Source organism: Gossypium arboreum, chromosome 8, assembly GCF_025698485.1.
Source record: "Gossypium arboreum isolate Shixiya-1 chromosome 8, ASM2569848v2, whole genome shotgun sequence".
NCBI classification, from domain to species: domain Eukaryota; kingdom Viridiplantae; phylum Streptophyta; class Magnoliopsida; order Malvales; family Malvaceae; genus Gossypium; species Gossypium arboreum.
The window spans coordinates 119,241,485-119,265,255 of record NC_069077.1 but is presented as its reverse complement, the minus strand read 5'-3'; the positions used below and the strand labels follow the sequence as shown (position 1 = coordinate 119,265,255).

Below are 23,771 nucleotides of genomic sequence, written 5' to 3'. Positions count from 1 at the left end.
CTGAACGAAGCCCATTGTAGCCGAATGGCAATCCACCCGGGGAGTACGAAGATGTACAACGATTTGAAACGTCGATTTTGGTGGCATGGTATGAAACGAGACATCGCTAATTTTGTTTCGAGATGTTTAATATGTCAACAAGTGAAAGCGGAACATCAAGTGCCTTCAGGATTACTTCAGCCGATCACGATACCCGAGTGGAAATGGGATCGAGTCACAATGGACTTTGTATCCGGACCGCCATTGTCGCAAGTAAGAAGGATGCGATTTGGGTCGTTGTAGATAGATTGACTAAGTCGGCTCACTTTGTCCCCGTGACGCACGGATTTTTCAATGGACAAACTAGCCGAATTGTACGCTTCTCGATTGTGAGACTACACGGGTGCCTATTTCCATCGTGTTTGATAGAGATCCGAGATTTACCTCGCGATTTTGGAAGAAGTTGCAAGAAACTTTGGGTACCAAGTTGCATTTCAGACCGCCTTTCACCCCCAAACCGATGGTCAATCCGAACGGATAATTCAAATACTCGAGGATATGTTGAGATGTTGCATCCTTGAGTTTAGTGGTTCATGGAATGGTATTTGCCTTTGATTGAATTCGCACAACAATAGCTTTCAATCAAGTATTAAGATGGCGCCTTTACGAGGCTTTATACGGTCGTAAATGCCGTACCCCATTATTCTGGACTGAACTTAGTGAAGGTAAATTCTTCGGGGTTGATTTGGTTAAGGATGCCGAGCAAAAAGTTCGAGTAATTCGTAAAAGTTTAAAAGTTGCTTCGGATCGCCAAAAGTCGTATGCGGATTTGAAAAGAAAAGATATTGAATATCAGGTTGGAGACAAGGTCTTTCTCAAAGTTTCACCTTGGAAGAAGGTGCTTAGATTTGGTCGCAAGGGCAAATTGAGTCCGAGGTTCATCGGGCCATATGAAGTATCCGAACGAGTTGGGCCAGTCGCATATCGATTAATTTTGCCCCCTGAGCTCGAAAAGATTCACAACATTTTTCATGTCTCGATGCTTCGACGATATAGGTCTGATCCATCGCACGTAATCGCTCCATCTGAGATTGAGATTCAGCCTAATTTGAGCTATGAAGAGGAACCGGTTCGCATTATGAGGCGTGAAGTAAAAGAGTTGCGCAATAGGAAAATCCCGTTAGTGAAGGTGTTGTGGCATAAACACGGAATGGAAGAAGCCACTTGGGAACTTGAGGACTCTATGAAAGAGCGATACCCGAGCCTATTTACCGGTAAGATTTTCGGGGACAAAAATTTCTTAAGTAGGGGAGAGTTGTGACATCCCAAAATTGACCATAGTCGGGAAGTGGTTTCAGGACCGCTAAACCGAGTCACCGATATGTTCGAACGTAATATTTATTGTCTAGAATATGTGAAAATGCATGTGAATTTTGAATTCTTTGATTTAGTTAATTTGATTGTGAATTGAAAGAAAAGGACTCATGTGAAAGGATTTAAATATATGTGGCTAATTTTAAGAGATTAATAAAAGGATGAAGTAAAATAAATGGACTTGCATGTCAAATAGCCCATTCCTAGGTTAGTGGCCGGCCATGTCAAGAGTGATGGGCAAGGAAAACATGTTTCAAACATGTTTAGTTAATGGATTATGCTTGAAAGAATAAAGAAATGAAATTGAAAAAAAAAGGATATGATGAAAACAAAAGAGAAAAAAAGTCCATCCTCTCATCTTTTTCTTGCTTGGCGAATATACTAAGAAGAAAGGGGGAAAAGCTTGAGAAAATCAGCCATGGGAGCTTACTAGACTAAGGTGTTTTGATACAAGAAGGTATGTTTTATGCCACTTTTGAAAATGCATGCATGATTTGGAGGATTGGTTCAAAATTTTCCTTGAATCTTGAATCGAAACTAGGTTGTTAGGTGAGTTAAATTTCGGCCATGAATGTTGTCTTCCTTGGTGAGTGTTTTGATGTTGTTGTGATGAAAGCATGGAGATGAGTGAGTTCGAATGTTTAACAAAAGGAAATTTTGTGCCATGGAGTTCTTGTTGTTATGTGTGTGTGTGCATGAGTATTCGCCATGCTATAGAATTTATGTTGCAAAATGATTAATGCTTAATGAGATGTATAATAGTACTTGTGAATGAGCTTGAGGGTATTTAAACAATTAGACATAAAAAGGGTGGTAATGAGGTTGAAAATTGTTGAATGGTTAATTGGGTAATGAATGAAGCATTCGGCCATATGGGGTATAAATGGGCATAGGTGTTAAATACCTTGTATTGGAAATTTTGATAAATAAGTAGCAATAAGTTAAGATGAGATTGAGTAAATTTTCAGCTTAGTTGTGTTAAGTATTCGCAATAATCATAATAATGCATGTGAATGCCGTATGTTTGTGTTTGATGGAGAGGTAAATTGTTTGATTTAGCTCAAGAGCAAAGGGAGCTAAATTGGACAAAGGAAAGGAGAAAGCAAACGAGTAGCCGATTTGGAACCGTTCTACCCCAAACAAGGTAAGTCATTAAGCACGATTTGATATTGCTTAAATGATTGTAAAATTTATGCAATTGTGTTTAATGGGATGATATATATATTTACAAATGAAAATGTATGTGTATGGAATGATGACATTTGTTGAATGTAAAAGAAATAGTGAAATGTGTAGAAAGTTGCTTTCGGCACTAAGTGTGCGGGCAATACGAGTGTACGGTGACGAGATTGGCACTAAGTGTGCATGCTGGAAATATATGGCACTAAGTGTGCATGCTGGAAAAATATGGCACTGAGTGTGCATGCTGGAAATATATGGCACTAAGTGTGCGAGCTCGAAGGGTATGGCACTGTGTGTGGGCTTAAATCGCATGGCACTAAGTGTGCGAAATCGAGTATTAAGCACTTGTGTGTGCGTATTATATATATATATATATATATATATATATATATATATATATATATCTCCGATCGAACAATTATATGGAGGGTGTGTCTCCATCGAGTTGAGTATGGGCAGTGGATCGGGTAAGTACCTTGAGCTCATGACGAATAGGCAATACGTTCTTGCTCGGGGTTGAGCGTGGTAAGCTTTAAATCTATGTGATGATTGCAATTGTATGATTGTGGTGTGAATGAGTTGGTGTGTAAAAATGCCTCAATTATCTTATTGTATAGAATATGAAATGTGGATGTATGACTTGGAATGAGATTGAACCGAAGGTCCGAGGAATTATGGTATAGTTCGATATGGATGAAGTACCTAGCCTCGTTTACTGTTTCATGTTGTGAAAATTTTACTAATGGATGGTTGATGAATGCTTATGACTTACTGAGTTATAAACTCACTCGGTGTTTTTTTTTGTCACCCATTTTAGGTCTCTTGGACTCGTATTGTTATGCGTTTCGAACCGTCGTTGAAGTCATCACACCGGCTGGAAACTTTTTGGTATTGTCTTCGTAGTTGAACTAGGAGAACATTTGGCATGTATAGGCTATTATGTTTTGTTGAATTGTGGGTTGTAAACTTTAAGCCATGTGAAAATGGCCTATGTGGTCGTCGAGTGGGATGCTAGAACCTATAGCCACGAGTCTTAGAAACTTTTATTTTGATAAGGTGGCCATAATTTGTGTCATGTATGATGGATGATTAGTAGGGCCAAGGAAAGATTCATGAAATTGGCATAGTCTACTGCAGTAACTGTTGCGGACAGCAGCAGTGAGATGAGATTGAAAAATCACTAAAAATAGTAGAAGTAGAATTAAATAGTGAATAAATTATGAAATTGAACCTTGATGAATCTATTTTTATATGGACGAAACGAAACGACCATATGAGCAGTATACTGAGAGATATTAAAGTTCTCGTGAGACAGGGCCAGAACGGTTTCTGGGTCCCCTGTCGCGACTTTGAAAATTTACTATAAATTATCCAGAAAGAATTAGAAGTCATTCCTTATATGTGCAGATTCCATTTTGAGTCTAATTTCATTAGAAACAAACGGCACCAGTATTAAAGCCCTGTACGGAGAGATATTCAAGTTGTAACGCGTAAAGGTCAGTGTAGTCCACTCCTGTAACATGGGTGACTTTAACTAATAAACTGTACTAATTGGCCCGACCAAAAATTCTAGAAATAAATCCATGGATATTTATATGAGTCTAAATTCAGGGAAAATTTACGGAATCAGTTTCCGAGTTTTGAAACTCGAGATATGATTTTTAAGGCGACAGTGACGCAGTTAGCTAGCCTGCCTGGAACAGCAATCAGATATTACAAAGAGAGAAATAAGGGAAGTAAGCCCGGTAACACCACGTGTTCAAATCCGGTGACGGTCACGGGTTTGGGGTGTTACAAGATCTTTTTACCAAGGCATTACTAACTTCAACATTTGAAAGACTACTACACAAAATTGAAATGCGTCAACTCAAAGATGTTATGTGTTGTTGCTATTAGGGGGAGTCTAAAACACATACTCTTTTCCTTTAACCAAGGTTTTATCCCATTGAGTTTCATGTTAAAGGTTTTTAACGAGACAACTTATAATAAAAGATTGTGTATTTTTTCCTTTATTATATTTTTATCCCACATGGGTTTTCCAAATAATGTTTTAACAAAGCACATTTTTCATTTATGGACATCCAAGGGAGAGTGTTGTAAAATGAATGTCCATATAACTCCCATAACTCCCTAAGATTTCATTTTCTTATAAATCTTGTAACTTTTAAATATTTATAAGGTACCTTAATTATATTTATTAGAGTTTTGTAACTTATGGTGGTTGAGACCCTATAAATAGAAGACACGTATAAGTTTTTTAAATATCCAAAAATGAAAGTTGAATAATCCTTTTTTTCTATTATTCTCTTTTGTTCATTCTATATTTGTCTCTATTTTATAATATAATCCACTTTGTTGATGAGCATAGCTTTTCATGTGGATCTCAATTTTCTTAAATAATTTCTCTGATATTTTCTATTCAACTTGTATAATTTGTACAGCTCAATAACTCTACAAATGCATCATGTATTTCAGATTATGGTTTTTAATCTCGCCTTTCATTGAATATTGAAAATGTTGTAAAATTAGATTTATGAAAAAATTAAAGATACCTGAACAGATTGCATTGTAGAGGCCGTATGTTAAGAAGAAATAATTTTGTGATTTAGCGATAACAACTAAAAAAAATAAACAATGCAAAATAAACAAATTCAAAATGAAGAATTGAAAAATATTAACTTTTTTTGTGATGAATTTTTTATAGTAACTGCGATTTTTATTTGTAAAATATATTTGGTATTTATAATTGGAAGGAAGAATGAATGGTTGAGAATTGTAAATGTTATGATAAAGTAATTTTTTCAAAGTTGTGATTATTACAAATTAAAGTGGTTGTAATTATTATTTTAATTATTTTTAGGATATGTATTTAAATCGTGGACTATCATCTTCATGTGGTTAATGTAGGACTGATCGAGATAACACAAACCCGACCTAATTAACTAGCAAAAGGCCGATGATGGTTTGGCGACAGAGGCTGCCAGTGGTCCGATGGAGGTGGCTAACAATGGTTTGGCAGTGGTCGACGATGGTTAACGATGGTGGTTGGTGCTGGTCGAAAATGGTCCAATGACATCAATTGTGGCTATTGTAACACCTCTTACCCGTATTCGACACTAGAACAAGGTCCGAGGCGTTACCGGACTCAAACATAAACAAACATACAAAACCAGGCCATAAAATTTCACCCAAATTAAAACCATTCATTAACATACATATCGTCCCTTATATGAGCCCACGAGACCCAAAACATAAATTGGTGGTGGTTCAGGACTAAACTGAAAACTTTCAGAACTTTTGCGATACTTAGAAAATTTTCTAGCTTTGGAGGGTTACACGCCTGTGTGGGTAGCCCATGTGGTCACACACGCCTGTATGGCTTGGGAGACACCCGTGTCCTTAGCCTGTGTAACTCTCTATTTATGACGTCATCAACTAAATAGGGTTACACGACTAAGTCACACGCCCATGTGCTTAGGCCGTGTGGCGAATTAAATTTCGAAAATCAGGTGCAGACTTCACACGGCCAGGGCACGTGCCAATGTCTTGAGGCCGTGTCCTCTACACGGCTGAGACACACGGCCGTGTCTCTGCCCATGTGTTTACTACTGGGCATTCTGTTTTACCTAACTAGGGTGCAGGGGGCACACGGCCGGATCACATGCCCATGGGGCAGACCATGCGTCACACACGGTCTAGACACACGCCCGTGTGCCTACCTATGTGGACAACTTTGAGGCTATTTTCCAAGCCTTTTGTCACCCTCAATAACACATGCACTCTTACACATCTCAATGACATCCTACATGGCATAAATGAGCACTTATACATTCATGAGCATGGCTCATGCATAACAACTTCTTCTTAATTTATACTTGTTTAAGACTTCATATTTTATTTAGACCAAGTTTACAAAATCACATGCAATATGAAACATCAATTTTACTTTCATTTCATACATTCATGGCTTAGTTGTTGTTATGCCATTTACTCACATTTCCATCATCAAACATCTATGCTAAATGAATTTAACCACATCATGAGTGAACTTAGGACATGCATGCATATATGAATAGGATTACATTCCCATAATTAATATGAGCCATATCTCATGGCCATATACAAAATGAATCATCAAAACATTATAAGCCAACACATTTGGCTAAAGCAAAATGACATATAGAAAAAAGACCAAGTCCCTATACATGCTATACTCAAAATATTTGAATTCACTATACCCAAAAGATTAGTTTGATAGTGTGAATCGAGCTCCGACATCCTTCGATCCCTGAGCTAGCTTGGCGATACTATAAGAAAATGGAAAAGAAAGGGGAGTAAGCATAAAGCTTAGTAAGTTTGCATATAAATAATTAACAACATTAACCATGCATTATTATACACATAACACAATAATATTTATCACAATGTCATCAAGTGTCATAGGTACATTTTAAGTCATGCCATTTACTTAATTACAATAAAACTCATGATCATAATTCATTCATTCACTTCTTCCGAGGTCTCATCGATTCATAATCTCAATGTTTATGAGCTTTGTATACGTACCTGTACCCTTTTAATATGATCACACCTTGTCATTTCTTTGACATAATCGTTGGATTACCCGCTGAACCACTTGGAATACTAAAGGATACTCAGGAACTCTCATACACATGGTAGGATGCCAATGCCATATCCCGAATATGGTCTTACATGGGATCACATATCGATGCCAATGCCATGTCCCAGACATCGTCTTACATGGGATCACATATTGATGTCGATAGCTCAACTATGGTCTTACACGAAATTACATATCGATGCCAAACCCATGTCCCAGACATGGTCTTACTTGGGACCACACATAACCCTAATGTCATGACATTTGTATCCTAACTATTCCTAAGGTTCAACCGGGGTTTCGAGATATCAAACTTCGTCGAATCGTCATCAAGTCATCATTAATTAAATCCACAAAGACAATTACACAATTCATGCAATATTAAAGAATTAAAAACATAATAATGTAATGTTGCATTATTTACACACGAACTTACCTCGGTACCAGAATATGGCTAACTATTCGGTTTAGTCCACAACCTTGTTCTTTCCTCAGTTTAGGCCCGGACTCCATTTTTATTGATCTATAATAGCAATTTTCACTTATTTAATTATCACATTTTTCAAATCAATCCATAAATCATACTTTGGTAACATCACAATTTTGCCCCTAAACTTTCATATAATTACAAATTAGCCCCTAGGCTCGTAAAATGAAATGTGTTCATTTTCTTTGTTACTCAAGCCTAGCCGAACTTATAACATACTCATAGGATCCTGCATTTCTCATTAAAACATACATCTTAATACTCATTTTGCATCTTTTACAAATAGGTCCTTTTCATGCATCTCCATCAAAAATCACTTAGTAAAAGATGTTAAACACACATCAAACTTTCATAATCTATCATAACAAATCAAAATACATGCATTTCATACATGGGTCAAATTTCAAACATGAACCCTACTTCAAAATATGGCTAGAAATAGGTAAATCGGGTTATGAGGGTTTCAAAAATGTAAAGAGCATTAAAAGCGGGGCTAGGATGCACTTACTATTGAGCTTGAAAGTTGAAGAAACCCTAGCTATGGAACCCTTAGAATTTTCGGCACATATGAAGAAGATGGACATCAATTTTGACTTATTTATCCCTTTTTATTCTTTTATTAACCAAATGACAAAAATGCCCTTAAGGCCTTTCTTTCAAATTTTTCTTATTCATGCCCATTTTTATCCATAATTATAAAAATTAGGAAAATTGCTATTTAAGAACCTCTAATTAATAATCCATGGAAATTCCATGCTTAAAGCTTCTAGAACTCACATTTTGCAACTTTTGCAATTTAGTCCTAAATGTCAAATTGGACAATTTATCGATAGAATTTCTTCATGAAATTTTCACACAAGCATGCATTCATATCATAGACCTCATAAGAATTATAAAATAATTATTTCTACTTCGGATTTATGGTCTCAAAACTATTGCTCCGACTAGACCCTAATTCGGGATGTTACAGCTGTAGTGGAAGTCTGTGATAGTGATAGAAGTTCAACAACAGATCCCATCAGTGTTTTTTCAAGTCATTTGTGGTTTTGGGGAAAATCTCAAAATTCAAGCTATTTGGATTTCACTCAAAAGACCCAAAATATACTTTGGAGAAATAATTGCATTTTTTTCCTGGGATGGAATCATGAAATTTTGTCTGGTTAGAATGTTTAATTTTATACTTTTCTGTGATAGAGTGATGATATTTAAATTGACTATAAAATATATTCATATATATGTATAATAAGTATGCCATATAATTTAGAAAAAGAATAACACATGTAATTAGTTAAAAATTTAAAAAATCAAATTGAAAAATTAGTTAAAATTGGCTTTCATATTGAAAATTCAAATAATTAGTTAAAAAATCAATGAATTTTTTATTTAATTTAATTTCAATATTTTCATATTCTTTTAATAAAAATGACTTTTTATTATGTTTTAATTCAATTTGATTTTGGTTTTTATAAATACAATATTTTCTTTTAGTTTTTCATATTTTATATATTTTAAAGTTTTTAATAATTATTGTTAATTTAAAATTTTAACTTAGGCTTTCTTTTGATAAACCATTGAAAAATAATAATAATTCATTTTATTTTTTACACATATTTAATAATCCAAAATTTAAATAATATGAAAGAATTATTTTCTAAAAATTGTAGAAAATAAGAAGTAGGTAAGTGCTACTTATCTTAGAATATTTTCAATTAATTTAATATTATTTTATTATCTTATAAAAATTTAATTTTTAAAATTTTATTTTAGAATAAGGTGAAATGTTTAAAATTAAAGATAAAATATATAATTTTTTATAATTTAAAAATATATGTATCAAACAATCTATTTATCGTCAGTAATTAACTTTAAATAATATATCAAACAAATTATATAATTTAAATTAAATATTTATTTTAGGTACTTAATTTTTAAATTATCAAACACCAACTTATTTCAGATAATTAAATGATTCAATTGAAGCTTTTTTTCGTTTGGTCCCTTCCTTTTTAAGCACCAGGACATAAGAAGTCAGGATCTTGGAATTTTAGTACGTTTACAATTGTCAAGAGGAGAGGTGAGTTGACTGAGTTCGTGGGTACAAATTGAAGATGTAAACCATATAAAAGATCAATTGAAGAGTTCATCTTCATTCATCGGTTACTGCAGTGGTAGCCAGATGGAACACGTACAGGAATATCCTCCGCCGGTTGCACCAAGTGCTTACCAACCTTTGGCTACTCGCGTTTCCGTGATTGGGCCTGAATACTGCTATCCTCAACCAGTAGATCTGGCTGTCGTCAGAAAGGTTTTGACCATCAGTGAGGGCAAATTTGCTGTCAGTGACATCAATGGCAACATCATGTTCATAACCAAAGGCAAAATTTTCAGCATCCATGATCGTCGCCTCTTAACCGATGCTGCCGGAAATCCCGTTTGCACTCTTCGACACAAGGTTCGGTTTTTGTTGTTCAAAGTTTCTCAGACATAGCTTTATTTGAAGTCTACATATAAATATAGCTACCTTGATTTGTTAATAGATAATGACTGTCCACGATAGATGGCAAGTATTCAGAAGGGAAAGCACGGAAGAAAAAGATCTGATATTCACAGTGAAGCGATCATCAATGATCCAACTCAAGACCAAATTGCATGTGTTCTTGGCAACCAACCCAAAAGAGAATGTTTGTGATTTCAGAGTGGAAGGAAGCTGGCTGGAGAGATCCTGTATCATATATTCCGGAGAGTCCAACACTATTTTGGCTCAGGTACTTAACACCCTCTTCCTACGATTTAATTACACATATACTCTAGTATCGCACACCACAAGTATAAAATAATTTTATCTAAACAATAACTTTTAAAAGTTTTTTAACTGACCCAATTTTCTATCCATTCATAACATTAATTTAATCATAGATTTAAATAATAATATAAATCTTTGTTAGATATATTTTATGCAGAAAATTTTTGTGCCATTATGAAACAGAATGGTTTTAAAATTTGATATTGACAAGATTCAATTGACAATTATTGAAATAATGTTATTTTTAATGTTTAGAATACAGGTTTTGAATAAAATGATGATATAAATACAAATAATTAGTGCTTACCATATAATTTAAATAAAATTTTCTAATATAAATATTCGTAACATCCATTGATTAAGCATTCAAAGTAAGAAACAAAAAGGCTTGTTGAGGCTAAGGATGTATTAAATACTCATGGGAAGGGTGAGTCTAGTGGTGATGCGAAGAAAAATAAGATCGGCGAACAACCGATTGATAAAGGAAGTGTTGATCATTTTTTTTATTTTATATAAAATGGAATAACGGCTTATTAAGGTATTTTTGACTCAAATTTTATCATATAATTACATATTTTTTTAGAGATTTATCAAAGTAATCCTCTAAATAATATTTGTTGCTTTGTAATGAACTTTTGATAAATTTACTAAAAGTTGAGATTTGATTGATGGGTGACACGAATTTAGTCAACTACACTAAATTTTGTCACACTTTCAATTAAAATTGTATGTATAAAAAAACAATAATTGAGTTATAAGTGAACTAGTAAAATAGTTCAATTCTTAGATATTACATTTTAGTTGTTTTATTTAAAACATTTCATATAAAAATAGTAAAAGTAAAAAATATCAACATATTAACATTCAAGCCTTAATTAAAAGAGGAATTTTAGGTAAATTTTTATTGAATTCTTGTCGAGTTGATTAGTGATATCAACTCAATAAAATAGTTTAAATATGCCCTAGATAGATAGATAGATAGATAGATAGATAGATAGATAAATTGATAGATAGATAGAGGTGAAAGTATCTAGGAGACCCAAGTATTATAGGGACTATATCAAATTAATCTCTCAAGCACTACTAAAAAGAATCAAATAAGTTCAAATTGCAAATGAGTTAATATTTGTTGTTTGCAAAATATTATATATTATTTAACAGAGTTAATATTTTTAAAGCTTTTATGATTTTGTAAATGATTTTTTATATGAACTGTAATTGGAAAAAAATAAAATATTTTACATAAAGTAACATTCAATTTAGATTATTTAATTATGGATTAAATTGATGAATTTAATAATAGATAATCTCCCAAGTGCTTTAACCGATAGATTAATATTTGAAAGATTATATTAACATAGGAATAATGATATTTACATGTGTGTGGGTTCTATATGTGTGAGCACTGCAGATGCACAAGAAGCACAGTGTTGAAAGCGTATTGCTTGGGAAGGACAAGTTTATGGTGACAGTATATCCGAACGTGGATTATGCTTTCGTGGTGGCTCTCATAGCCATCCTTGATGGGATTAACCACGACGATGATGAGTGATCACTCATCAAAATGTTCATTATAATATGCTGTTATCTACACGTTTGACTTCGGCTTGTTTACTTCTCTGTCTTATTAGTGAGCTTTCACTGTTTTAACATATTAAGATGAAACCAGATTGATGTTAATTTGTGCATTCATCAATAAGAACGTTAGCTAATTTATAACTCAGTAGTATCTAAACCTATACATATATTAGAACCCAACATCTTCAAAATGTGATAGATTTTTGAGTAATAGTTCTTAGGACCCAACATATTCAAATTTTAGAACGAAGGAAGATTATACTAAGATTTTCTCGCAAAAGTAATTAATTATATTCGAATAATATAAGAAGAATTAATTAAAGTTGGATAATAATAATTGATAACTTTGGTAAGGACTATTTTGGAAATTGAAAGAGATTATGGGGGACCTAAAGTGCATTTTCACCATTGAGTTGAAAAGACTTGGTGGCAATTAAGCCACTTAGTGTGTGTTAAGTAAGAGTCATTAAAAGGTTTAAATGACACATTGTGGCTAGGTGTCAAAGTGTGTAATAATTAAAGGAATTTTGGTGATAATTGGCGAATGACAGTGATACCAAGAAATCCCACCATAGCATGCTAATTGGGCTGGATGAGGAGAGTGAAGCTGCAAACATTTTGCTTCGTTTTGGTGCAAAGAGAGAAAGGAAAATTCCACCTTCAATAAATAGGACTAAATTGCAATTTAACCCTATCATTGGCTAGGCAAAAGAATTAGTGTTAGCGGTGAGTCTCATTGATCAAATAAGGCTTAATGACACCTTGAAAACTAGGTCACAAAGTATGGGAAATTAAGAGAATAATGAAGCTAGGTGGCAAAGAATTTGGAAGCCAAGCAATCCCACAAATCAAGGCACTCACGGCTAAATGGATGAGAGATTGATGCTGAAGCAATCAGCTAACATTTGACAAAAAGAGAACGTAAAAAATGAAGGAAAAATTAGAGAAAGCCTAGCAATACATGGAGGAGGAAAAAAAGATATATTTTCATTAATTCTAACCTATGATTGTAATGAATCCACCGTACAGTTAAATTAGTATAGTTCATAATTGAAGGAAAGTGTACAAGTGAGGAGATTGGTGGTGGTAGAAGCCAAAAATACATACCCAAATTATTAAGGTAGATAGTTAAGTCTGGATTGTTTAAGTTTTACTTCTAATACTAAATTCTATGTTACTTAGGATTGGTGAATAAGTATGGTTATGCGTGTAATTGTGTATATGTACGTATATTGAGGAAGGGGACTTGTAGTAAAGTCTAAAATGACATCTGGATATGACAAAAAGAATAAGTGGAAAGTGTTGGAAAATTATGAATTATGTCCATTTACTCTTTACTAATATTAGGTACTTGAAGAATTGGAGTTGAATTAAGTCTTAGTTGTGTTATGTGATCAAGAAGGAAGAAATTGGCACTTTAAAACATGTGATACTCCAATTGGGTATGTGCTCACTGAATTTTGCTCATCTTAAACATTTGAAATTATATTTAAAATATGAATTTTTAAAGGTAAGTTAAAAATGTCAACTTAAATATAAATGAGATGAAACTTGATGCTGGTGTTAAGATTTATCAAGCATATAATCTCACAATTCGTGATAATAATTTTATATTTTAATTTAATACATTTGATGCATCACGAAATTAATTAAAAATTTGGCTAAGACAAGTGCATCTATCAATTAATAGTATAGTTATAGTGGACAAATATATTGTTCCCACGAAAATTAAAAATATCAGTAATTATCATCTTTCTATTATTTAACCGAATAATTCGAGTGATTGATTAAAAATTAAGATTAACTAAATTAAATACTAACGAACACGACAAAGAACAAAACATGAAAATAATTTATTAACAACCAAGAAGCGAAACAATACTTAGGAAAGAATCTGCCTAGATTTCAATTGTCACCATCAATCTAAATTACACAAATTTTTTACTTAGTATCTTGATCTGTAGAAATCCTTAAATTATTCTAATATCTCTTTCCAGCAAAAGGACAACCGACTTTAGGTTGATTAATTGAAATTTCTTTCTAATTAAAACTCTTATTATCGCTTTACCTCGTAATATGGATTCCCCAATTATATTTGATTCTAATCTGGTAGATTTTTTTGTCCTATTTCTAAGATTACATACAACTCTACTAAATTACGCAAGATCTAATCTTAAACAGGGTCTATTCAACCTTCAATTTAAGCACATCGAGCATGGATTAATAATCTCAAAATATTAAATCAAGAATTAGGCACACATAATTGAGACTAAGAAATGAAGACTTAATTGCGTAAAAAAAAATTAAATGACAGAATCCATCGTAGAGTTCATCTTCCTAGGTATTTAAAATATTAGTTCATGCTTGAAAATAGAAACTGATAAACCGTAATTTATATATATATATTTTACCCTATGTTTAATGCATTTTATGGATGATTTCCCATTAGAATTGGTGAATTCGATGCTCTTAATGCTTTAATTTCATGTTTTATTCTTAGGAGAGCATAGGAGAGCGAAAGGAACGAGAAACGGGCCAAAACGGAGAAAATGGGCCAAAGTACGAAATCAATACGGCCTGGAACTCCTCGCACGGGCAGACCACACGGCCATGTCAATTTGGCAGGCTCGAGCACGGCCTGAAGTAATTGCACACAGGCGTGTCCCTGCCAAGCCCAATTTGAGTCCAATTCGGAAAAGGCTAATTTTGAGGGCTCTTAGGCATTCCAAAGCCTATAAATACACCCTAGAGGAGGAAGAAAAGGAGGGACACAAAATAGGGAGTAAGGAATTACTCCAAGGAAGCCGATTGATCCATCTCAGAAGCCGAATTCACCATCAAGACTGAAGATCTCTCCTCAATTTCCCCTTTAGGAGTTTTGGGTTTTCTTTATATTTTGTATTCTTTATTATTCTGAGATGTTGTCTTATTTAGTTATGAACTAAAACCCCTAAATACCTAAGGGGAATGAAACCTAAGACGAATCTTGTTATTATTTTTTGAATTGTATGATAAATATTTAACTTGTTCTTAATTATATGTTCTTAATTTTTGTTTTGATATCCTAGGATACTGATTCAAGATAAACTCTTATTCAGAGGAGGAATAGACCCTGTCTAAGAGTACATTTGTCATAATTAAGCGGAGTTGTTTGCGTGCCTAGACATAGGGTGACAAGATTTTGCCGGATTAAGGTGAAACCTAATAAGGGGATCCATAAATCGAGTTAATGCAACCCTAGGGTGTAAATTAGAGAAAGGTCTCAATTATTCAATCTAGGGATTAGATGTTATTAGTCTTGAATAGGGATAATAACATAACTTAGGGATCTCTACGAAACAAGTTAAATGAATAAATCGTCCGATTCGGAGCCAGAATAACAAGTACAGTCTAGGAGGATTTTTCCTTAGGTATTGTCTTAATTCAATCGATTTTCCCAAAAGAAATTCCCCAATTCTATTCTCTGTGAATTCTTAGTTTAGATAATTAGTTAGTTAAAACAAAAACCTCTTTATTCTTAGGCTAGATAATAAAAAGACAGTCATTACTAGTACTTTTAGTTCCTTTGGGTTCGACAATCCGGTCTTGCTAAAACTATACTACTATTCGATAGGTACACTTGCCTACATCGCGATAATAGTTAGTTTCAAGAACGATTAATTATAAATATTTAAAACCTATCACGAAATCACGCGATCAAGTTTTTGGCGCGCTTCTTGGGAACTAAGATATTAGGAACGCTCAATTTTTATTACTTTAGCCATTTATTTTTCTTGCAATTTAATTTAATTTAATTTTTATTATTTATTAATTTACTTTTTTCTTTCTCTTGGTAGGTTTTTATAGTTTATGACTAGAAGAAACCCGTCAGGACCACTACTTTTTGACGAAAAAATCGATCGCATAGTTCGCAGAAGCCAAAGAGAAATAAGGCGAAGCTTAAGATACACAGAGAACGAGCAAGAGGACGATACTCAACCCTCAATGAATAGATGGCTGAAAACCAAGACAATCAGCTACCTCCTACGATTGCGGTTAATCAAAATCCTGCGCCACGCACTATGTATGATTATGCTAAACCTTCTTTAACAGGAACTGAATCAAGCATAGTTAGACCTGCTGTAGTTGCAAATACTTTTGAACTGAAACCTAACACAATTCAAATGATATAGCAATTTGTTCAGTTTGATGGTTTGTAGGATGAGGATCCCAACGCTCACTTAGCAAACTTCTTAGAACTATGCGATACATTTAAAATTAATGGTGTTTCTGATGATGCCATTCGTATTTAGTTATTCCCTTTTTCATTGAGAAACAAAGCTAAGCAGTGGTTGAACTCATTACCACGAGGGTCAATCACTACTTGGGAACAAATGACTAAAAAATTTCTATTAAAATATTTTTCACCAGCTAAAACGACTAAATTACGTAATGATATCTCTTCTTTTGTGCAGATGGATTTAGAAACACTCTACGACACATGGGAGAGATACAAAGACTTACTGAGAAGGTGCCCTCAATATGGGTTACTGCTTTGGCTACAGGTTCAAACGTTCCATAATGGCCTGAATCCTTCGACTCGACAAATGGTTGACCCAGCTGCTGGCGGAACCATCAATAATAAAACACCTGAAGATGCCTATGAGTTTATGGAGGAAATGTCACTGAAAAACTATCAGTGGCAAGTCATAAGGACTAAGCCAACTAAAACAGAAAGCGTTTATAACGTCGATTCAGTTACTATGCTGTCAAATCAGGTAGAACTTCTAAATGAAAAGATTGATGGTTTACTTGGTTCTACTCAGGTACATCCAGTAATGAGGTGCGAGACAAATAGAGGAGGAGCATGCACAGAGTATCAACCCTTCAACCCTAGTATCGAGGAGGAACAAGTCCAATATATGGGTAACAATAACTCTCGATCCCAAAATAACCCATATAGTAACACTTACAATGCAGGTTGGAGGAACTACCCCAATTTCTCGTGGGGCGATCAAGGAAATCAAAGACCACAACATCCTTCGGGTTTTCAATAGCCACCTTATCAACAAGAAAAGAAACCGAACCTTGAAGAGATGCTCACAAAGTTTATCTCGGTGTCAGAAACCCATTTTCAGAACACCAAAATGGCACTAAAAAATCAACAAGCGTCGATCCAAGGGCTCGAAACTTAGATAGGCCAGCTTTCCAAACTAATCTCCGAACGACCACAAGGTAGCTTGCCAAGTAATATTGAACCCAACCCAAGGGAACAGCTCAATGCAATTAATATTCAAGATGACGAAGGAGTTGTTGAGCTTGAAACAAAACTGAGGCAAGAAAATATGGTAAGCAAAGGTCAAGGTGAGGTAGGTCATAATAAAAACAAATCAGTGAATGTCGAATATAAACCTCGTGTGCCATACCCCAACACGAAAAAGAAAGACAGTTCAGATGAACAATTTGGTAAATTCCTTAAACTCTTAAAAAAATTACACATTAACTTATCGTTTATTGAAGCTCTATTGTAGATGCCAAACGCAATGAAATTTTTAAAGGAGCTTTTAGCAAATAAGCGGAAGTTGGACGAGGTGTCGCATGTGGGGCTAAACGCAGTGTGCTCAGCTATTCTGGAAAATAAGCTACCGAACAAATTAAAATATCTAGGGAGTTTTATGATTCCTTACTTAATTGGTAGTTTAGATGTTAATAATGCATTAGCTGATTTAGGGGCTAGTATCAATGTCATACCTTCCAAAATGTTTAAACAACTAGGTCTCCGGAAACCCAAACAGACGAGGATGAGCATTCAATTAGTAGATAAAACTATAAGATTCCCTAGAGGTATTATTGAAGATGTGCTAGTTAAAATCGATAAATTTATATTTACCGTTGACTTCATTATTCTAGACATAGAGGAGGATAGCAACATTCCTTTAATTCTAGGAAGACCTTTTTTAGCAACTGCTAAAACAATTATTGATGTTGGCACAGGTGAACTCACACTCCGTGTGGGAGACGAAACAATCACCCTTCATGCTCGCAATTCTAGAAACACATTGGAAATTGAAGGTGATCATTTAAACTATTCTACTAAAACTGACAATATGGTGCAACCTTCTTTGCAGGAAATGAGTCTGAAGGAAGTGCATGAGCCATTCTTAAGCAATAGTAGAGGACCTATTCATGAAGATCGAAGGCTACAAATCAAGGAGTTAGATGAATGGCAGACGCATAAATCGAGAACACCCGACAAACCGAATCTACGACAGAGCGAGCTCAATACCTTTCCAAATCAACTTAAGGTTGGAGATAGAGTCTTATTAGATGTCGCAGATCCCCACATTGTCGCTACCACATCGAATGAAGAAATCCCTTTTACGGTACTCAGCATTTTCCCATTTGGTACGGTTGAGGTGAGTCATCCCAAGTTTGGAACTTTTAAGGTAAACAACACACATTTAAAACCTTATTTTGATGAGATTGATACTAGGAATGAGGAGTATAAACTCCTCAAACCACCATTATCATTCAACGGAGAGGTAAGTCGAGCTTAGACTATAAATAAGCGCTTCTCAGGAGGCAACCCTAGCACTAACTGTATTAACTTCTTTAAAATTTAGTCTTCAACACCTAATGTACTAACGAAGCTCTTGAATACAGGCTTTCCACAGAGACACGACCAAGCACACGGGCGTGCTTAGGGCCGTTTGAAAATAGGTCAAAGATTTCCCCAAACACGGGCTACGATAAAAAGCCATGGCCGTACGACATGGTCGTGGTCGAGCCTGCCAAAACAACACGAGCGTGCGACACGCCTGTGCGAAAGAACCGTGGGCGAACCTATTAAAACAGCACGAGTGTGAGACACGCCCGCGTCTAGCACCCGTGGTCGAACCTGTTAGATTGACATGAGCGTGGGTTTTCATACACGGGTGTGGGAGAAACGAACAATGCCAGACACGGCCGTGCGACACGGCTGTGTGCACCCACACGCCTAAGAAACATGGGCGTGTACTAAATGTCAAACGCACCCAAATTCAAAATTCGAGAGTCACACGGGCTGAAATTGGGAAAACGAGCGTGTTACCTGGCCGTGTGCCCCAAAATCTATAAATACCCTGCACTATTCACTTTCTTCCCCATTAAAAATCCTTAACCCTAGCCGCTGCAAGTCCATACGGCCTCCCTGCCATGCCCTTGCGCAACCTCCAACTCCATTTTTAACACCTGATTTCTCTCCTTTAGCGTTTGTTTACTCTTTTAACCTCTATTCTACTTACTTTTAATGTTTATTTTTAAAATAATCTTTATTTTTCTCTTACTATTTCCATTTTGTTCGTTATTTCTGCATTATTAGATTATTTATCATACATTTCATATTAAATCGAGTTGTTAGGAAAGCCTCACTCTTTTGTCATACACATCCAATTACTATGCCCATTCTCATGCCATTACAATGATATTGTCACGAAATTATGCTTTCAAAATAATTATGTCAGTTATGTTTGGTTAATATTAGTAGTTGTGGCTGAAACTTTGATTTTTATTTGAATTTTCTCTTCAGTTTACTTTAATCATTCCTCAAGATGAATTAATGGTTTTGATTGTAGGTACCATGTCGTCTTCACGAGGAAAGAAAACCGTCGTACCTATTCCAAAGAAGAGGAAGGGAGCATCATCTTCCGCGGGTCCAACCACGAAAATTCGTTACCCTCTCATGTAGTTCCCCCGAGGGCCCCAAGAAGAACTTTTGCAAATACTTCGGGCCCGACCTTTAATTGCGGGCCGCTGCATTAACTGGGCTACCGTAGAACAAGTTTAGTTGGCTGGTGCGATTCGGGCCCTCCTAACCACCAACCCTTGGGAGTTGCTCTTTGGGATCATCGAGTCAACATACCTCGAGCTCATGATGGAATTATGCTCAACGTTCCATCTTCAGACCGTAATAACAAACTACGATGATCCAGGCACGGTCCAATTTTGCCTAGGTGGATTAATCGGTCAGCTAAGTGTCCCAAAGTTTGGTGCTGCACTGGGCTTATATACGGAGGAGTCCAAGGAGGAGAATGAACTACATGCTCTCACTCGCCACATACACTTCTCTCCTCGAAATGCTGGTACACTTTGGCCCTTGGCACTGCCTCCTACAATCCTAGCCGCTCCAAGGCATCAGTTCTCCCACCATCCCTGAGGTACCTACACCCCATTTTGGTTCACACGATTGCAAGAAGGTGAGAGAGCACAGGTGTCGTCAACAATCACAATGCCTACTTTTTATGGTGTATGTCACACGGGCACGTCATCGACCTTGCCTATTTCATCGCCCTCACGATTCAGCACCAGACGGAGTGGCATAGGACGGGGGTCATCTCCATTGGCCCCTACGTGACTCGGTTGGCTCGACACTTCGGGCTCCTTGACACTGCAGCCCAAGAATCTTCCTTAACTCTCATTGGCTAGATATCTCCACAAGGCATCTCGAGTATGCTTAGCATGAGGATGATTGAAAAGCGCTGAGGAACCTACCCTCCTCAATATCATCTCGCCTAATCTACTGAGGAGGTGGCCTACGAGGACATTCCTGATGATGTCCTTCCACAGCACGAGGATCCACCTACTCAGCCACCACCACCCTCTCGTCCAGTTCATTCGGTGACTTCATATACTGACATCTCTGAGCGCCTCACTCGATTCGAGTAGCAGTGTTTTTAACGATTTGATAACATTGATGCTACTGTATAGTAGATTTGTCAACACCTCCACATCTCATTGCCATCACACCTCGCGAACCATCCAGCGATGAAGATGTTTAAAAACATTTATTTATTATTTTATGTTTTTAATTTTTATTAAAACTACTTTTTATTTTTATAGGATTTTAGAATTTTATTTTTAATTATCAATTTTGGTTACTTTTTTATGAATAATTATTCTTCCTAATATCCCCTAAAAAGTTCTTGATTTTATCACAGTTATATAGAGCTCTTAAGCTCATCATCGCATAGGAACTAAAAACTCCACTGAGAAAGGTTCTCCACGACTGCCATGTCCTGATCGTCCACGACCATAGCTAACACTAGATATAATATTCTTTTGGCACAGGACTTATGGACTAATGAACCTTTACCACCGCCGGAGTATCCTCCTCCACTCTCGCACTGACTACTCTCCAAAACTCCAGTTCAAGGAATTCATTATACATGAAGTTTCACTTCTCTCCCTATCTTATTTTTATATTCTAATATCAATATTTGTACATTGAGGGCAATGTACATCGTAAGTGTGGGGGGTATTTATTTCATTATCAGAAAAATCCCTGAATAATTGCCTTGTTCTCTTGAAAAGCTCTCATATCGTATTTAGGATAAATTTTGATTGATTTAAGATTTTGATTGATATATCTTGAATTAAAACATAGGCATTTATGCATTGATTGTTTAAACCTCAAGAAATTAGAGAATCAAGCATGATGAGTTGATTTTTAAGAATTTAAAATCTTAGGTTGTTTCCCCAAAGTTTCGGTATTGCTTTGAGCTGGAATTCACAAGTTTTAAACATAACAAAGCCATAATTTTTGTGAGATTTTTTAGCGTTTTGAGCATCTATTAATTCTTTCATGCTCACTTTTATTATTGCTTTGAGTGCGTCAGTATTGAACTATTATTCTAGAACTTGCTTGATTATGCATGTCAAGACCACACCATTTGATTTGATATGTCAAGATGATAAAGGCACTTAGGATTAACCAACTCATGCCATGAAAAGCCTACCTCCACGATTAACCCCTAGTAAACCCCCTTGAGTCTAACAACCCATTTCTTGTATTACCCTTAATATTAACCCTTAACCCATTATTGTTGAAATCTCTTAAATTAATTTGATCCCCATTTTGTCGAGATTTGAGTTGAATAAATTGCTTAGTTATGTCTTGTTCTTAATAGTTAGTCTATGTTATTTAACTTGTTCTTAAAAAAAATGTATATATATTAGTAGTGATCTTCTGTTTGTAAGCTTCAGTATTTAAATTCCATAGTCAGAGAAGGTGTTATGTTGTACGTAAGTGATGATTACATATTTTTTTCTAGTTAAGTAATTTTTCAACTTAGTCTCGATTCTAACCCTTTCTTTCAGCTTGTGATCACACCCCCTAACCAAGCCTCATTACAACCCTCTAAAGACCTTTTGATTGATGTATCATCTTAAATTATAGTGGTGGATATTTGATTTTCATGCAAGCCTATGGTAATGAATTTTCATTATTGACTATTGAGTGCTTCATTTATTGTCCTTAAACACCTCGAGTGATTTGAGTGAATCTTTAGTAAGGATGTGAAACTCTGTGATATTCTGAATCAAAGGTAATTACTTATATGATGGGAGACACCTATGTTTGCATGATTAAATACTCAACTTGGAATGTTTGAAACTTTTATGTTCTTTTACTTGAATTCTCAATGTATGACTACCTATGGATTATTTTGAGATATTATCAATAGAAATTCTAAGTTGAGAAGAATTTATTTTGATTATGAGTTGAGAATTTTGCTTGAGGACAATCAAATGCTTAAGTGTAGGGGTATTTGATAAATCATAATTTATACATATTTTGACCCCATGTTTAACGCATTTTATGGATGATTTCCCATTAGAATTGGTGAATTCGATGCTCCTAATGCTTTAATTTCATGTTTTATACTTAGGAGAGCATAGGAGAGCGAAAGGAACGAGAAATGGGCCAAAAACGGAGAAAATGGGCCAAAGTACGAAATCAACACGTCCTGGACCTCCTCACACGGGCAGACCACACGGCTGTGTCAATTTGGCAGGCTCGAACACAGCCTGAAGTAATCGCACACGAGCGTGTCCCTACCGAGCCCAAGTTGAGTCCAATTCAGAAAAGGCTAATTTTGTGGGCTCTTAGGCATTCCAAAGCCTATAAATACACCCTAGAGGAGGAAGAAAAGGTGGGACACAGAATAGGGAGTAATGAATTACTCCAAGGAAGCCAATTGATCCATCTCAGAAGCCGGATTCACCATCAAGACTGAAGATCTCTCCTCAATTTCCCCTTCAGGAGTTTTGGGTTTTCTTTATGTTTTGTATTCTTTATTATTCTGAGATGTTGTCTTATTTAGTTATGAACTAAAACCCCTAAATACCTAAGGGGAACGAAACCTAAGACGAATCTTGTTATTATTTTCTGAATTGTATGATAAATATTTAACTTGTTCTTAATTATGTGTTCTTAGTTCTTGTTTTGATATCCCAGGATACTGATTCAAGATAAACTCTTATTCAGAGGAGGAATAGACCCTGTCTAAGAGTACATTTGTCATAATTAAGCGGAGTTGTTTGCGTGCCTAGACATAGGGTGACAAGATTTTGCCGGATTAAGGTGAAACCTAATAAGGGGATCCATAGATCGAGTTAATGCAACCCTAGGGTGTAAATTAGAGAAAGGTCTCAATTATTCAATCTAGGGATTAGACGTTATTAGTCTTGAATAGGGATAATAACATAACTTAGGGATCTTTACGGAACAAGTTAAATGAATAAATCGTCCGATTCGGAGCCAGAATAACAAGTGCAGTCTAGGTGGATTTTTCCATAGGTATTGTCTTAATTCAATCGATTTTCCCAAAAGTAATTCCCCAATTCTATTCTCTGTGAATTATTAGTTTAGATGATTAGTTAGTTAAAACAAAAACCTCTTTATTCTTAGGCTAGATAATAAAAAGACAGTCATTATTAGTACTTTTAGTTCC

The 23,771-nt window shown here is 35.3% G+C and overlaps 1 protein-coding gene and 1 non-coding gene across 2 annotated transcripts; one reads left to right on the top strand and one right to left on the bottom strand.

Annotated features, from left to right (window-relative positions):
* The first annotated feature begins 9,765 nt into the window (after window positions 1-9,765).
* LOC108458922 (protein LURP-one-related 10-like) lies at window positions 9,766-12,165 on the top strand. The gene is made up of 3 exons (XM_017758314.2): window positions 9,766-10,095; window positions 10,181-10,408; window positions 11,858-12,165. Exons 1-3 carry the CDS (start codon window positions 9,820-9,822, stop codon window positions 11,996-11,998), a joined length of 645 nt encoding a protein of 214 aa, XP_017613803.1. The 5' UTR covers window positions 9,766-9,819; the 3' UTR covers window positions 11,999-12,165.
* A 4,280-nt stretch (window positions 12,166-16,445) lies between these two features.
* Window positions 16,446-16,547, bottom strand: LOC128279758 (small nucleolar RNA R71). Its single transcript, XR_008269954.1, has one exon. It is a non-coding gene; the product is annotated as a small nucleolar RNA R71 (small nucleolar RNA).
* Between the last annotated feature and the right edge of the window lie 7,224 nt (window positions 16,548-23,771).

Excerpts from the sequence above, each read along its gene's own strand:
- LOC108458922 (XM_017758314.2), top strand. The coding sequence starts at position 9,820 with ATGGAACACGTACAGGAATATCCTCCGCCGGTTGCACCAAGTGCTTAC. Across the intron at positions 10,096-10,180 it reads TTTGCACTCTTCGACACAAG|ATAATGACTGTCCACGATAG; the intron begins GTTCGGTTTTTG and ends ATTTGTTAATAG. Across the intron at positions 10,409-11,857 it reads CCAACACTATTTTGGCTCAG|ATGCACAAGAAGCACAGTGT; the intron begins GTACTTAACACC and ends TGAGCACTGCAG.